Source organism: Pongo pygmaeus, chromosome 14 (genome assembly GCF_028885625.2).
Source record: "Pongo pygmaeus isolate AG05252 chromosome 14, NHGRI_mPonPyg2-v2.0_pri, whole genome shotgun sequence".
In the NCBI taxonomy this organism is placed as follows: Eukaryota; Metazoa; Chordata; class Mammalia; order Primates; family Hominidae; genus Pongo; species Pongo pygmaeus.
Genome location: NC_072387.2, coordinates 60,223,596 through 60,241,754, shown reverse-complemented (window position 1 = coordinate 60,241,754; position 18,159 = coordinate 60,223,596). Strand labels below are relative to the sequence as shown.

At 37.4% G+C, this 18,159-nt stretch overlaps 1 protein-coding gene across 4 annotated transcripts in view; it reads right to left on the bottom strand.

Moving 5' to 3' along the window:
• Positions 1–18,159, bottom strand: part of WDFY2 (WD repeat and FYVE domain containing 2) — a 183,021-nt gene that overhangs the window by 88,227 nt on the left and 76,635 nt on the right. For all 4 annotated transcript variants that reach the window (XM_054446331.2, XM_054446335.2, XM_063650896.1 and 1 more), the window contains exon 3: positions 3,739–3,812. In XM_054446331.2, coding sequence (XP_054302306.1) covers positions 3,739–3,812 — 74 coding nt within the window. The remainder of the gene's footprint in view (positions 1–3,738; positions 3,813–18,159) is intronic.

Genomic DNA, 18,159 nt, shown 5'->3' with positions numbered 1-18,159 from the left:
CATTAATTTTGTCTGAAATACCTTACTTTCCTATCTTTAGCTAATCCAATCCTAGCCAGTCTTCTAAATCCAGTTCATATCCAGCGAGCTGTCCTAGACCATTATCTCCCACTGTCTTCTGACCTCACTGCTTTGCCAACATCACACTCATTGGTGTACCGGTACTTCTGCTATTATTTGTTTACTTTGTGTTACTTATTTTCTAATTTCATTTTTCATAAAAATGAAAAATGTCTCCCTAACTAAATTATAAAGTCTTTGAGACCAGAAGCCACACTATGTTAGAACTGAGCATAATTTTTTGTACAGAGCTGATATTTAAATATTTGTTAGTTGGCTAGAATACATGAGACATAAAAACGCAAAGTTTAAAGTTCCACTTCAGCATGAATAGCAGTTAGCACAATCTGACTAACTTCTCTCTATATTAAAACAGAAGACATTGCTGAAAAAGGTCAAGACAAATTAAACTATTGGCATAAATTTTTCCCCTATAGAAGGTCATTCTATTTTGAAAAACATTTTGAATGGTAACAGAATTGTACAAATAAACTATCTCAGAATTTAAGCAAGTGCTTATTACAATCAGCTATATTAAATAATAATAGGGTTTGTACTTTAGTCAATAAACTAACAAATTATTCATTGAGTTCCCAATTTGTAAAAGGAGCCACAATAAGATCTACCAGAGGAGAGATGAATAAAAGACTGGCCAACTCTTCAACACTCAACAGTTTAATGGAAGAGACAGACTTTTAAACATTGTGCAAAGCAAAAGTTAAATATGCAATACAACATAGCTAACCTACTGAGTACCGTGTGTGACTAATTTCAATTGGTAGGGCTCAGGAATCATCTGCCAAAAATAAAAATACAAACAAAAAGATAACATTTGAATGAGGTGGGGAAGATAATTAAAACTTTGTAGACCAAGATGGCAGAGCGGGATTCTGAGCTATATGATTAGAAAACAGCAAAAGGTATAGGTAGGAAAATTTACTCTCACCTCATTATCTTTACCTTCTCTCAGTAGATGACCTCGCCTGCTACCTCACAGGAAAAAATAAAAGGCATTCCTCTCCTATATCGCAAAACTGAATGACATTTCTCTCTCCTTTCCTGCTCTCTCAACTGTCCTCATTCTTTCCCACAGCTAACTTTTCCAAATTGTTCAGGACCCTCTTGCTGCTTGCCTCCTACCAGATCTTGCTCCAGTACTCACGCTCTCTCTCCTGCTCTTTGTGGCCACATTTTTTGAAAGAATGGTCTCTATGTCTTATTTCTACTTCATCTCTAATTCACTACTCAGCTGCCTAAGTTTAACTATCTTACACAATGTGTTCTTTTTATTCAGTAAAATAAAGGAAATAATGATGTTACTTTCTGATTTCACACTTTCTTAGTTTTAAAATAAGTTAACCACTATTTCTTCTTAAAATTTATTTGCTATAACCAGGAAACAGAATATATAGTCTCTGACCAGGATTTCTCATGTCTAAAAAGTAAATTATTAAAACAGCTGAGACTAAGTATTTTCAGTAAAGAGCCTGTTATTGTAGTGATCAATGTGAATCCTGAACCTTAAACATGCTGTTCTCTCAGTGTATCTTTCCCTAACATAGAACTCTTTCTAATTCTGTAGATGAGAAGACGTAGGGTATGCAATTTATCTTCCTCAACAATACAAAGGAGGTACTTTTAAGGAAATTATTTCATATAAGCCAGGGTCCTGAATCTTTTTCAGAAGATTGGAGTAAGTTAAGGTTTGATGTCTCAACCCCATACTGACATACTTGGAAAGATGGACCCTGACTGATGCTTTGCTTCCCTGGCAGTTTCATTTACTAAAAGAATAATGGCTAAGATGATTTCTCCTCTTATATACAATAAATAGCTAGAATTCTCCATAACTTACTTTGCTCATCTTTCTTGCCTTCAAAGCCAAATTTATCAGTATCCATTAACCACCTACATTAACTTCAAAAGTGCAACAAACCACTCCTATGTTATGTAAACCTAAGTTTTTCCATGGACAGTGAGCATTACGCAAACTATCCTGTAACTGTTGGGAAATGGAGGGATCTCAGTTCATCTTTTCATATTTCCTTTGTAATGAACACTTCAGAAGTCCACTGAATAATGATCTCCCTTTATCTTTTAAAAATAAATTTATCTCACACATACACCTCCTTTTAAAAATGGCTCTCCTCAAAGTAGACAATTTTGTATCATCAACTTCTATCTACCTAAGAAACAGAGTTTACAGATCTACCAAATATATTGGATATTACAGAAATTTCATAAATACTTGTCACTAGGCTGATTTATATTTAACAACATTGTTAATAGTTCCAGAAAGGCCACCAAGCAAATGTTTTGACTAAAGATCAAAGACAAAACTTTAGGCCCACTAACATTTGTAGGGGCTGGGGCAAGATTACAAATGGAGGCCCACATTCCAGGTTTACATGTTTAAAAGTTACAAGTCCAGTTGAACTATTAAATAAAATATGGTCTCATCCTCCAATCTTGACAAATACACCCTCCACCAGCTGGAGGTACAGGTTCAAATTTAGAATTCTTAGTCTCCTTTAAGTTCCACGCCATATTGTGGTGACACAGGGGGCCAGCCCACTTCCCTTCTCTTTCTATTCCCAGTTTTGTCAAGACCTTGAGGGGCCTTGCACTCAAGGGTGGACATCCTGTCTACTGCAAACTGCTACCTCTTTGCCACCTCTCAGGCCTAAGAGCATACTCACTGGTTTTATCTTTCTAAGGACACATCTAGGAAAAAGGTCAGTGAAGACTCTGGAAGCAGGTTCTGAGCAGTTTGGGGCAGGAAATTCCAGGGTCTTGGTAGCGGGAGGATGGAGTGGGAGAGAGGGACGACTTGGGCTGATCACATACATCCCCTTGAGCCCTCAGATCCTCCACCCTATGGGGAAGTGTGAGCAGAGCAGGGCCTTCTAATTCATAGGTTCTGAAGCAGGGCTTCTCTCGCCCAGGACTAAAGGCAATGCTGGATAATTTACCAAATGGAGAATTTACTAGATCAGTCTTGTTATTAGTTAATATACTAGTTGAAACTTAGTATGTAGAAAGATTAAGTAGGTAAATAAAAGCCAAAATTCCAATCTTTAATCACTTCAGTTCTCCCAACATCTATAATCAAAGGGTCTAATATTTATGTGGATCTATCTACAGACTAAGTCTAGATGCTGTGCTTTTTTTCACAAATTCATACAAATTTACAGAATTCTATTCAGATGCTTAAGGGAGCTGGAAAAAACAAGAAGCAGAAGGAACAAAGAAAGAACACAGACTATCAAAGACAGGATCAGACATGCAGACATAAGGGAAAGCATTTTCCTCCTGTTCTGTTGCTTATGTGGCAAAGCTTAAGGCACCATGATTAACCATCTGATTAAAGCCACTAGTATCACAGCTTGCTCTCACTAATGCAGATGCATGCAGTTTACTCATTGGCCTCCGACTGCCCCCATCCTAGCCACTCTGTATAGGGTAGGTCAAGCTGAACCTTGTCAGCATTTAAGTGGATACCGAGGATAGCTCTCCCTACATTAGAATCTCTTACCTCGCCATAATTTGCTACGCTACAATTTTCATTCTACTTAGCAAGAAAATTCTTCTGTTAACTTGAAAAAACTAATAAATACATATACATACTCCACAGGAAGGGAAGTATTTCAACTGGAAATCTTATTTATGTGTACTTACTGAGATTGTACCATTGTCTAGACCTATGGACAGTCTTCTTGTTTCCGGGTTAAAAGACATGCATGAACATGGAGCTGAAAGAAATGAACATGTTGACGAAATTAACAAAACCATGATTCTCATCGATTCAGGAGTGCCTAACTAGCTAAAAGTGTGGGGCTGTACTTTCCCCACTATCTCCTGGAAAACATTTCATTTAACACCCACTCACCAAAAAATAAAAACAGTAATTTTACAGCCACCCCATAGTTGTTCAGTTATCCTTTTAATGAATATAACAAATAAGATATTCTCAAACTGGGTAAGTTCCAAGGGGCTTGGTCTTGGCTGGTTCTGTCAGTATGGACTCTAAATTTGCTTAACTAGATTAACAATACTTTGTGCTGTGTACCGTTTCTGTTACCACTCTCTCTGTACCACTCCAATTCCATCTTAAATAGAAATAACCTATCCTTTCTGAACTAGACAAACAAAAGAAAGATCTTATTATCCCTCCACCCTCCCCACCCACATACAGACACATACACACAGGAGTCTAGAAGTCTATTTTTTGATTCAGAATTGATTTGGGGCGTGTGAATTAACAGGAGATTTTTGCTTTTGGCCTTTGGGGGTGTGCTGGAGTCTGCTGATTGAAAATGACAGAGGAGGATTTGTCTCAATCTAAAAAAGAACCAACTCATCACAGGGCTTGGCATTGTAGGAAAGAAACTAGGTGAGTCAGTACACTCAGGCCTGGACTGGGTCTCCCTGTTCCGCAGGACTGATTGCCTGAGTACACCTGAGCCTAAGCAAATTAAGTATGCTTGGAAGCCACGTGTGGTCAACAAGTGCTTACTAAACAGTCAGCTCCCAGGCCCCTGCCTTCTCTACCTATGCTTGCTCCTAACTGCTCCCACTAAACATGGGGTCTTTTGACAATTTACCCAATACTGAAATATTTAATAGTTGTTCTAAAGAGCCTAGCACAGTTTTATATGTTTCCCTTCATATTCACAGAAGCCATGTAGATCATGAACTACCTATTATCACAATCACAATCAGCATCAAATATTTTTTATTCCCACTTTTCACAGTTATGATTAGATGTTTTACCCAAGGTCACATAGGAAACACTGGAGAAGTTCAAAGACATCATTCAAACATACAGTCCCATTTTCAAACAACCAACTTAGATTATTTTTAAACTAAAAAAGAATTTCAAGTTCTACTGACAGCCACTAAGTGAACATATCACTTAGTAACATATTTTTCATTCTCTATAAAAGGGCCCTGAATAAAACAACAAAAAGATCTTCTAAACTGCATATTTACTTTTTTCTAATTTTCTATCATGATATATTCAGAAAATAAAAACTAGAATTTCCCCCAAAAACTTCCACCAGTACAACAGACTATCTTCTTTCTACTTAGCTACAAAATAAAACCAGATTCCCAAGAGTACCCTCCTGAAAACAGCAATCAAATGATATTTAATGCACTGCCCTAAGAAAGTCAGTTTTATTGCCCTTGACCAGTAAACTATGTTGGCACAATTTCTATACAATACTAAGATGCCGGGTCTCATAATCCCATAGCATGTGTGCAGAATTAAAATCTAATAATCTCATGGAAGATTGTTAGCTGAAAAAAAACTAAAGAAAAAAAACACTGTGATTACAATTGTGTAAAGTACATACACACATAAGTACAAGATACATGGAAAAATTATTCTTGTGTTCGAATGACACGATTATTTCTATAACACTGTCTTTACTCTTATTTTGCCATTCCTGTTAAAATGAATTTTAAATATCTCACAATTTATGAAGATGTAAGTATGAGCATATGAAGCAAAACTCGATTGCAGCCTCAAGGGGCTAGTGACTAGCCAGGAACAACCTTATCATTTAGCTGCCCACTTGACCATCTAAAAGTATTTCCTGTGTGATTTCCTCCAAAGTCCATATCCGGTTATGCTATAATTAGAAAACCCACTGAAATTTGAATGTGATTTAAAATACTTTTTTACAACACTGCATAGGCTACTCTTAAATCTTCATTGCCATTCCCTTATTCCTTGTTTTTTCCCCAATTTACTATATTTCTTGTTATTCTTTCAAGAAAAATTTAGAATCCTTACTATGTTCAAGGCATGTCCTACAATGATATATAGGTATTATTGCTGCCATTAAGGAATTAAAAGAACTTATAGATTGTGAAACCAAAGGTATATAGGAACTGTAAGACAATTTCACCCTATTGGTTCAAATCATTTTATGCATAGTAAGAAACACCACCATATTTCAAAGTAAAGAACCATTCCTATAATAAATGAATTCAGCAAAGTTTCAGAATACAAAATTAATGCACACAAATCAGTAGCTCTGCTATACATCAACAGTGACCAAGCTGAGAATCAAATCAAGAACTCAACTTCTTTTACAGTAGCTGCAGAAAAATAAAATAACATACCTGGGATACCTAAACCAGGAGGTGAAAGACCTCTACAAAGAAAACTACAAACACTGCTGAAAGAAATCACAGATGACACAAACAAATGGAAACATATCCCATGCTCATGGATGGGTAGAATCAATATTGTGAAAATGACCAAACTGCCAAAAGCAATCTACAAATTCAAGGCAATTCCCATCAAAATAGCACCATCATTCTTCACAGAACTAGAAAAAACAACCCTAAAACCTATATGGAACCAAAAAAGAGCCCATATAGCCAAAGCAAGACTAAGCAAAAAGAACAAATCTAGAGGAATCACACTACCCGACTTCAAACTATATATAAGGCCATGGTCACCAAAACAGCATGGTACTGTTATTAAAACAGGCACACAGATCAATAGAACAGGAAACAGAACCCAGAGATAAACCCAAATACTTACAGCCAACAGATCTTTGACAAAGCAAACAAAAACATAAAGTGGGAAAAGGACACCCTATTCAACAAATGGCGCTGGGATAATTGGCAAGCCACATGTAGAAGAATGAAACTGGATCCCCATCTCTCACCTTATACAAGAATCAACTCAAGATGAACCAAAGACTTAAATTTAAAACCTGAAACCATAAAAATTCTAGAAGATAACATTGGAAAACCTTTCTAGGCATTGGCTTAGGCAAAGACTTCATGACCAAGAACCCAAAAGCAAATGCAGGTCGGCTGCAGCGGCTCACGCCTGTAATCCCAGCACTTTGGGAGGCTGAGATGGACGGATCACTTGAGGTCAGGAGACTGAGACCAGCCTGGCCAACATGGCGAAACCCCATCTCTACTAAAAATACAAAAATTAGGTGGATGTGGTGGTACACACCTGTAGTCCTAGCTACTAGGGAGGCTGAGGAACGAGAATCGCTTGAACCCGGGAGGCAGAGGTTGCAGTAAGCCGAGATGGCACCACTGCACTCCAGCCTGGGCAACAGAGCAAGACCTTGTCTCAAAAAAAAAAAAAAAAAAAAAGCAAATGCAACAAAAACAAAGATAAATAGATGAGACTCAATTAAACTAAAAATCTTCTGCCTAGCAAAAGAAATAATCAGCAGAGTAAACAGACAACCCAAAGAATGGGAAAAAAATCTTAGCAATTAATGCACACAACAAATAATTAATACATCAAAGGACTAATATGCAGAATCTACAAGGAACTCAAGCAAATTAGCAAAAAACAAACAAACAAACAAACAATCCCATCAAAAAGTAGGCTAAGGACATGAATAGACAATTCTCAAAAGATATACAAATGGCCAACAAACATGAAAAAACGTTCAACATCACTAATGATCAGGGAAATGCAAATCAAAACTGCAATGCGGTATCACCTTACTCCTGCAAGAATGGCCATAATCAAAAAATCAAAATATAATAGATGTTGGCACGGATGTGGCGAAAAGGGAACACCTCCGCACTGGTGGTGGGAATGCAAACTAGTACAACCACTATGGAAAACAGTGTGGAGATTCCTTAAATAACTAAAAGTAGAACTACCATTTGATCCAGCAATCTCACTACTGGATATCTACCCAGACAAAAAGAAGTCATTATACGAAAAAGATACTCACACACGCATGTTTATAGCAGCACAATTCACAACTGCAAAAACATGGGACCAGCCCAAATGCCCACCAATCAACAAACGGATAAAGAAATTGTGGTGAACCAGGGAATATTACTCAGCCATAAAAAAGTAACAAAATAATGCCATTCACAGCAACCTGGATGGAATTGGAGACCATTATTCTAAGTGAAGTAACTCAGGAACGGAAAAGCAAACATCGTATGTTCTCACTCATAAGTGGGAGCTAAGCTATGAGGATGCAAAGGCATAAGAATAATACAATGGACTTTGGGGATTCGAGGAAAGGGTGGGAATGGGGTGAGAGATAAAAGACTACACATTGAGTACAGTGTACACTGGTCGGGTGATAGGGGCATCAAAATCTCAGAAATCACCAGTAAAGAACTTTTTCATGTAACCAAGCACCACCTGTTCCCCAAAAACCTACTGAAATAAAAAAAAAAAGACTGCTTCTATAAATGAGCATAAACAAAAGAAATCTGAACAGAAATCTTACTGTTCTACAACCCATATGCCTGAACCCAAGATGTTCTAGAAAGGGGAGTGTCAGAGTTAGCCAGCATTAGCTCCCAGGCACATCCAAAGGCATAACCACCCCTTCAAAGAGGCATCTGGGAAAACACCAGGCAAACCTCTGTGTGTATGTGTGTGTGTGTGTGCATGTGCACACAGTAGGTGAGACGTACAATGCTCCTCAAACCATTTTCTAACTGTGACACTCCCACAGGAACAGGCCTTGGATTGGCCCCTGGTAGATCCAAAGAAGCAGAGAGCAGATTTAAAAGAATATTGATGCCCCAATTTGTTGTTACAGTAAAGTCTTCCTTTTCTTTTATGGATCAGAGGAGTAAACAGATTGACACAGAGATCCTTCTAACTTCAACTCACCAGAAATCAACAAAAAAGCAACTAAAAAAACCAGTGCTGTGGCCCATACAAAATGGGCTCCCATCCATGCAAGACAAATATCAAAGGGGCAAAACTCTCTGGGGAAGGATAATGAGACACTAAAGTAAAGGTAACTATGACCCAATGGCAAAGGGAATCCTTTGGCAGGAAGAATAAGAGGAAGCGACAAACATGCAAATTACAGACAAACTGGCTGAAGACTGGTCTATTCCCCCACCTTAAAATTACTTTCTCCAAAGGGTGAGTGAAGTGCCTGACCAGAACCATAAAATTATAATACAGCTGCCCTCCACTGACTTCCTCTATCAAAATTGCATTCCTGAACTCTAGATGAAATAAATACAGCATGATACAAAGTGTGAAGATCTATTTATGACCCCCACTTTTAACTGTTTCCCCATGAGAATAACCATACAGAATGAAATGTGTAAGGTGATGCCATTTGCCAAGACTTCTCACATATATCATGGTATATGTAGGTCGCCTGAGACTTCTTTACTAACCCAATAACTGAAATTCAAGGCCTTGCCACTGGTTTTGTTGATGTTATATTCTAGCTTCCTATATTTTCCCCAACATTTTTATTAAAATCTAGGGAAAAAAATGATTACAGTTTTTTGGTAAATAGTACAGGACTCATTTTCCATGTTACCTGAATAAGATTTCTCATCTACCTTTTCTGTCTCAGACTAATGACAGTCAAAAGAAGTATACTGGAAAAAATTTAGGAAGCAATGAAATGCACAAATAAGATTAAAAAAAGAAACTGTGCAGGTCTATGAGTAATGTGACCTCTTATTCTCTTATATTAGTATCAAGACTTTAGATCTGACTGGCCTGTCAGAGTCTCACCTTTAAAATTAGACCCTTTATTTCCTTGAATTCTGGATATTTGGTAAAATAATAAAAGAAAGAAAATAAAAGTCAACACTTTCATAACACTGAGTGTTTGGTAAAATGAAGTCTTTGTAACTTAAGACAAATATTCAGCTTAAAATTCAGTGAAAATCAAAACAAAGAGAAGCTCCAGTATGGGCGATTAAATTAATGGCCATATAATTTGAAGAGAGGAAAACACAGGAGACACAGCCCTAGACAAAGGGGACCCAAGAGATCAGCATAAAATCTCAGCAGAGTCAATAATTAAATGGATTAGAGGGAAAGTGACTATTTGCATTTCTAATACTTCTATCTCAAAATTGGTATTTTTAAAATTGCCCTTGTTTATTTAAAAATCATGTACTTAAGAGGAGGCAATCTCAAAATATTTCAATTTGGGAGGAAAGTTTTCTAATTTCTGTTACGTACACCAATAATTCTTTCATTTTATGACTAATGTATTTTCTGTCCTTTGCTGACCAGTTGAACTTTGCTCAAATAAACACAAGTTTCATTGAAGGTTAAGCTGCGGATTTCAGTCACACTGCTTTACAATGCTAAGGGCATTATTTGGCAGGAGACACTAACCTTCCTCATGAGACGTTCTGGTTCAAACTTTAAAACTAAATAAACAATGGTGACTTCTGCAAATAAAAACTTCAGGTGCTAACGGTATCCTGGTGAAGTTGAATGTCAAGATTTCACAATAAGAGGGTCTTCAATAGAGCCTCCAATGAGCAATACACTCCGACAAAGCAAAAATTTAATTCATGGACACAATTTCATTCAGCCCTGTTTATAATAGAATAATATTTATTAGATTTGTAGTACTCAACACGTTTTATTTTATTAAGCATACCTATATTTAGGACTTCAATTTTCTAGCACTAAAAAGCATTTTACATCTAAATCCAACATTTTATTTACTCTACTAACATTAACTATTTAGTTTTCTTTTCATCTGGGCTGAGTAATATCAGCAAAGCAAATCAGAAGTGGTCACTCCCAGACAAGGTTTAAGTTACACTAAAGTGATCTACCTACACTAAATTTTAAAATGCCCCGTCAGATGAAAATCAAAGAAGAGTATGCTAAATAAATGCCGTACTTAATCAGATTAAATAATATCTAGCATGTTTAGTTTGGATTTCCATTAGCTTCATTTCCATTAAAAATGAGAAGTTCTGGGCCGGGCGCGGTGGCTCACGCCTGTAATCCCAGCACTTTGGAAGGCCGAGGCAGGCGGATCACGATGTCAGGAGATCGAGACCACGGTGAAACCCCACCTCTACTAAAAAAACAAAAAATTAGCTGGGCGCAGTGGCGGGCGCCTGTAGTCCCAGCTACTCAGAAGGCTGAGGCAGGAGAACGGCGTGAACCCCGGAGGCAGAGCTTGCAGTGAGCTGAGATTGTGCCACTGCACTCCAGCCTGGGCGACAGAGCGAGACTCCATCTCAAAAAAAACAAAACAAAACAAAACAAAACAAAAAAAAAAGAGAAGTTCCTCAGATACCTTTTTCTTCTTAGTAAATACAAAATTAAAAGATCACATTACATTATGGTTTATAAGAATATGAATAGTAAAAACAACAAATTACACATGGTTCCATAATATAACCTATACCAAAAAGAAAGAAATAAATGGATCAATACATTTCACAACCAGGAACCCAGAGGTTTTTTTGAAGTAAGGTATAAATTAAAACAACAGAATGAGCATATCTCAAGTATATACACATTCTCCCAATCTGCCAAGAAACTCTCTCAACTGAGTTAAAGACGTTTAAAAGTCAGGAAAACAATCACCACCTTATAAAAGCAGAACTGCCAAGTTCATAATTCGAAATATCTTTCTATAATACCACTAACATACCCACATGAACTTTTCCCCCAACTCCAAAACACCCAGCAGAGGAGGTGGAATAAGCACACACACCACCTCCAGTCTGAAGTTACCGAAAGTCCTCCTTACCAATGGGAAAACTAACACTTTCAACTTACTTACAAAATAACTCATTTCCATTCCAGATAAAAGCATATACACATTAATCAACTTAATTTTCCAAATCCCCAATTTTAACTTATTTATTATCTTAAGATTATAGTCCCAATAAATGACAAAAAGAAACCAACCCAGCTACAACCTCACAAAGTAGCCAATTTTTCCTAATAACTCCGGGTTAGTATCAGCAATGACAGTAATATTGTTAAACATCAAGAACCTGAAGCCATTTTACAAATAGTTATTTGGTATATCTAATAACCAAAATATCTTTGCAAATTTGAGAACAAAGATAACAGTTTATCTGTTAGGCTTCAAAACAGAGAAAATGTGAAGGACTTGCCCAAAGTGATTCAGCAAATTGTAGCAAAAATGAAAATCAAATTCCAGTTTCCCACCCAGGCACAAGGTCTAACCTACAAGCCATTTTGAATACTGCAATTGGAAACAATACATTTTTGGAGGTTGAATTTAATGTAAACAATAGACTATGTTCAAATATCCTTTCCATAGATATCTTAACTAAGATTATTTATTATATTTAATGTATTCCCTACCATTTGAAATGGCTTTAAAAGCAGACACAATAAAACCAATAAAACCAAACAATACAAATAAGCAAAAAGAAGTTATGACTAAGAGAGAGAGTGTGTGTGTGTGTGTAAACAGAAACAAAATTAAAATAAAGATCTGTTAGGAGATTCAGTTAAGTTTCATGTTTCACATTATCCATAATGACGAAGTACCAGGTCCTAGGGCTTCTGCTCCCAATCTTTTCTGCCTCATAATACACGGAAAATTATATTTGTACAGCCACTGGAATAAACAGAAGAGACTAGCCCTCCCTCCATCCTCTTCTCCACCTCCCTGCTCAGCTAAGGGGATCAGTTCTCATGTTCAATCCATGTAGACCACATCAGTAGGCTGTGTCACACAGGCTGGGAAGTTCTCCCTTTGAGAGAGCAAAGAGTTCCTGGCCCTCATGTCTGAAAAATATTCCACCTTTTTGCTCCTTCATAAAAGGGGCACTGTACATTAAGGTAGATGATTACTTCAAAAACAGCCATAAAGCACTTCATATAATGTACACATCAGTGTAAGCTGAGGGCACAATGAATGAAGGCATTTCTGCAGAGGGCTAACACAAAGTGGGAAAACTCCAAATTTAAAGGAATAATCAGACTATCGTTCATGCTGTTCACCACAAATAACCTTTCTCTCAAACAGGCTTTTGATAAAAACTGGGAAGCAAGCAGTTCAAAATCACATGTTTCAGAGAGGACTTGAGTTCCTATACTTTAAACGTTAACTGAACAGATGGTAGGTATCCATACTTTTGTGAAAACTGAGCGGCCCAACCACACTTCAGACTGGGTAAATGCCATTCCACCAGGCCAAGGCAGAGAACTGGGAAGGTGACAAGACAGGTCATTTTATTGCTATGTTAGGTGTGCCTCTTTATTTGTAACTACCTTTGAAAAAATGAAAAAAATGTCTTGTTTGGCTTTGTAGAAAAATTTATAAATACTTAGGAGCCAAAGTAAATTCCATTTGCCTGCCCTGGCAGGAACAGAACCCACATGGGTTTTCCAATTCTCCAACATACCCGGCCTGAGGCTCCAGCCCTCTCAAGCCTCCTATTCACAACATCTTTGGCGGCCAAGTTGATCAATCTATTCTCCATATCCAGGGAGAAGTTGGCAATACATGCCAGGCTTTACATCCAATCCTCTGACAGAGTAAGAAAAATCTCCAACTCCTTCCACCAACTCCTGCAAGAGGTTCCTCCGCTACCTCTCAAAGGACTAAGGTCTGACCCCATGAATGGCAAACCTAGTTGGTAAAGTAAATATGAAATAAATCAACCACAGAAATAGAAATGCCTGTGCTTTTTACATGATTTTTCTCTATAGTGTGATCCAACTATGGTGGCTGAAATTATATCTATTAGAAGCCTGGAACAAATAATCACATTTATGGCTGTAACTGAAACTTCCACTCTTACCCTGAGGGCCTGGTTTACAAGCTCATGCAGGGTCCCAGATGGGTGTGTTGTAAGTTGATACTGTCACAGGCAATGTGCAGCTACTACATAAGATACAGCAAGGGGATATTCTTTTTGAAAGAATATTTGATAAGGAAAGGCTCTGATTTCTCATTCATCCATAAAAATCAGCTAGCTTATAGCAAACTACAAAACAAGCCAGCAGTCATCCCCAAATTCTCTATAGAGAGTAGGGTTTAAAATGAACTTTCCTTAGGCAGACTTTGTGACCATGTCCCCATTATGCCTGCTTCCCACATTAAAACGCTCACCACACATGATGGTTGGTATCCATGTAATGTCTGCTTTCCCCACCAGACTGTAAACACCGCAAAGACAGGAACCATCTGCCATATTTAACTACTACATCCTTAGTACATCGTACAATGTTGGATGTGGAAGAAACACTTAACATTTGTTGAATGAACTATCCAAAGAAATTAAACAAGATCAAATACTACTTTTTGCTTTCCTTCTTTACATGCCCTCACCTTTCCCAGGCTATGTTAAGCTCAACTCTACCGTGTCACCAATAGGGCCATGACTCAGTCCTTTCTCATTAAAGATCACAGAGATCCAGGAAAAACTGAAAGAGTAGGAATTAGGAGGTGTACAACGAGGCCCGGGCTTAGTCAAATACTTGCAGTTACAAGTAACAGAAATCTGCTCAGGTGAACTTAGGCACAAAAGGGCATATCCAATAAGAGAGAGTGGTATCTTTTGAGCTCAAAGGCAGAACACAGCCAGGATTCTCAGGGGATTAGGAGGATGAGGAAAATCTTGTGCATCACTTGCTTGGGCTTTCTCTTTACCAGGAGCCAGATGTTCTTCCTTCCCTGGTTCACCCTACATTTTCTGCAGATCAGCTTTTTTACTCTTTCTCCAAGCACACAAATGCCTCACAGCTCTTGGGTTTATATGTTCCCAGGAAAATGGCCCTGCCCAGGCTGAGACTAGCATTTCTGCCTCCAAATTCTAAATTCCTGGGAAAATCAGATTGGCCCAGGGACAAACAGCCTTAACCAGGCAAGCTTGGTTTTTCCTGGCTCCCTTCTATGGAGGAGGAGCTTCTCAGAAAAGACAGGGTAGGAAGACATCCCCAAAGCGGTGCTTGTGTTTTTGACCATGATGCGTCTGCTCTTCTTTCTCTTGTCTGCAACTCCCCCAAGATCACTCAACCTCATCACACTCTGCCTTTTAAGCTGGTTTCCTGTCCTCAAACTTGGCCTTCACTATTTATTCTTTCTCATTCAATGCCTTCCACTTTCTTCCTTTCATTAAACTTCAAATTATTCTCAAAGCTGTAATGCATTTACTCTCTTACCTGGAACATGACAAACACTGTATTTAAAAGGTATTTTAATGGACAAAATTAACAAATAAGTCATTTTAATAAATGCACAGAATATTTTCTTTTTATTTTCTTCTATACTTGGAATACTACTTATTATGTAGTAGAATAAACATAAAACATGGTCATATCTGCTTTGTGGTATTTATTTTATAGCCTCTGAATATATTGTGCATTTTTACTTATTTTGAAACCAATATCACATAACCATTATTTAAGAATAATACTGAGTAACCTCTTAACAAAACCCCTTTCAATAGGAAGGACTACAAAACAGTTCCTTGGAAACTCAAATCTATTTCATGTTCTCTAACTGACTGAAATGTAGCTTATTTCCTCATGCAATAAGATTCTGCCTCTCTCAAGTTAAACAAATCTTAAATTCTTGCCCAGGTCAATTACTACGTCTTCTGAATGCGTAAGATTCCTAGGAACACAAAAGCCAATTTCTAACCAATTGTGATGAAGATAACTTTCTTTTTCACCTCTACACAGTAATAATCTTTTGAATGAATTCAAAAGATCATTTCAAAATGATTTCAAGAGAAATCATCTTGACCATATACATCTTGTTTGTCTGCAAATCCCTGGCATCTAGATCTGTGGCCTGTATACAATAGATGCACAGTAAATATTTGATTGACTAGCATGTATGCTTACATTCATATATTTACCAATCAACACTATATACACATGGCTTTACATGTGTTCATATAAACATGTACATAGATCAACATGTTTGCTATAATGTCACAAGACAATGTTTTCAAACTTTAATGTATATTCAAATTATCTACGGTTTGGGTTTGTTTCTTTTTTTTTTTGGAGACAGAGAGAGAGGTGGCATCTTGCTATATTGTCCAGGCTGCTCTTGAACTCCTGGCCTCAAAAAATCCTCCTGCCTTGGCCTCCCACAACACTGGGATTACAGACATGATCTAACCCACCCAGCCTATCTAGGGATTTTGTTAAATGCAGATTTTGATTGAGCAGCTCTGGGGTAGAACCCAAGAGTACATTTCTAATAAGTTCTCAGGTGATGCTGATGCTACTGGCCCACAGACCACATTTTGAATAGCAAAGTAATCCCTTTTTAACTCTATTTAGTAGAACACCAAAGGCAAAGTATACAAATAATCACAAGGTCCTCTTTCTCAAAGTTCATGTTCAGTCATAAGGAAAATGGATGGTAATCCTCTCAGGGGAACACATCTTTATTATCAGACCAAATCCTTCAGTAAGTATTTACTGAGCACCTACGCCAGGTGTAAGAGCTATAGTGAACTTAAGTCATTCTTGCATATAGCTTACTAAATGATGAAAACGCAACTAAAAGCTTCTCTGTATCTCAGTGATATCCAAATAAAGACAGCATTACAGGATGACACCAAAATGTATATGTATTTGTATAGGGGAAAGGGAATGAGTTAGCAATTAGGATCCTGTGCCTTCATGAGGTTCCTATTAACACTCATCTTATCTCAATAAGATTCCTTGTTTGCCATCCCCAAATCCCCATCATTTTGCCCAGGTCAGCCTCTCCTATTTGCAGAGTCATGGGAGCTATTGATCTCTGAGGCCAACTTCAACTTGCTGGATTACAGCCCTCCCTCATCTCTTACAGTTAGATACTGTGGCAGGTTTGGTGAAGAAGCAAGACCAGAAAAAATACTGGTTATATAATTTAAAAAACAGGAAAAAAGGCTAGGCGCGGTGGCTCATGCCTGTAAGCACTTTGGGAGGCCAAGGCAGGTGGGTTACCTGAGGTCAGGAGTTCGAAACCAGGCTGCCCAACATGGTGAAACCCCATCTCTACTAAAAATACAAAAATTAGCTGGGTGTGGTGGCATGCACCTGTAGTCTCAGCTACTTGGGAGGCTAAGGGAGGAGAATCGTTTGAACCCGGGAGGTGGAGGCTGCAATGAGCCGAGATCACAATACTGTACTCCAGCCTAGGCAACAGAGGGAGACTCCATCTCAAAAACAAATAAACAAACAAATAAACAAAAAAACGGGAAAAAAAAAACCTAGAGAATTCTTTACTTTTCCATTTATCTAAACCCTCATCACTGCCATGGCTTAAAAAGAAAGTTCAGCTTGATCCTGTAATGTACGACAGTATCTTCTAGAAGCAAAACAGGTAAAGGAAGGATATAGCATTCAGAATTACAAGAAGTTTCTTCTTCCCAAAAAAAGGGTTGAATACTTTGTTCAGCTTGGTTGTTATCGTCTATTTACTACAAAATTCTAAAGACATGCAAAGCCTCAAAGATAATTTGAAAATCATTTAAAATTATTATATCATTAATAATCATTTGTTTATAAACAAGCAAAATTGTTGTTTGAGTTATTACAGTACTCTTTTGCCAGAAGCAGAATTTTAAGCAAATCTACAATTTAGCATGAATTTATTTTGGCATATGCTTCTGAAACTGGGATACTTATATCAAGAGATGAGGTGTACACTGCAGCAAGCCAGAAGGTATAGGAGTCCAAACAACAAAGCTGGGAGATTTTTCTACAATGTCAATTTTAATTAAGGTTTGAAGGCCGGGAAGTAAGGGAAACGTTTAATACAAGTAATAATAAATTTAAATAATTATTTTACGCTAAAATAAACATGGGATAGGATGCCCAAACTTCATTAATTTTAAAGATAAAAGACTAGACTAAAAAGAAATTTCCTATTTTGGGGGGCCAGGTCTTCTTCAGCTGTGGGGGAACTTCTGCCAGTGGAATAATCTAAGAATCACACTTATCTTTTCTTTTAAAAGTGTACTTGGAAGATTCATTATTTATCAGTGCAAGGACATAATTCTCAGATAAGATCTTGGGGAAATGAAATCAACTTCTAATTAGAATGTTTCAATCCTAAGCAAATCCTTTTGAGAACTGAATGCTCAATGCTGAATGTCTTGAATCTGAATAAATGATATAACAATAAGGCAAGGACAAATTTACTTCACAAATGTAATCACTGGACAAAATTTTGAATTGCCTAAGGACATACTTTACAAAATAGCTGAACAAAAAGTTGGAAAAGAGAGGGAGACTGCTGTAATCAGAAAGCCTACGTGCTGTAGTCCTTCTACCATTAATCTTATTCAGAAGCTATGAATATAGAGTCAATTTCAGAACAATTTTCTTACTTTACATAGTGAAAG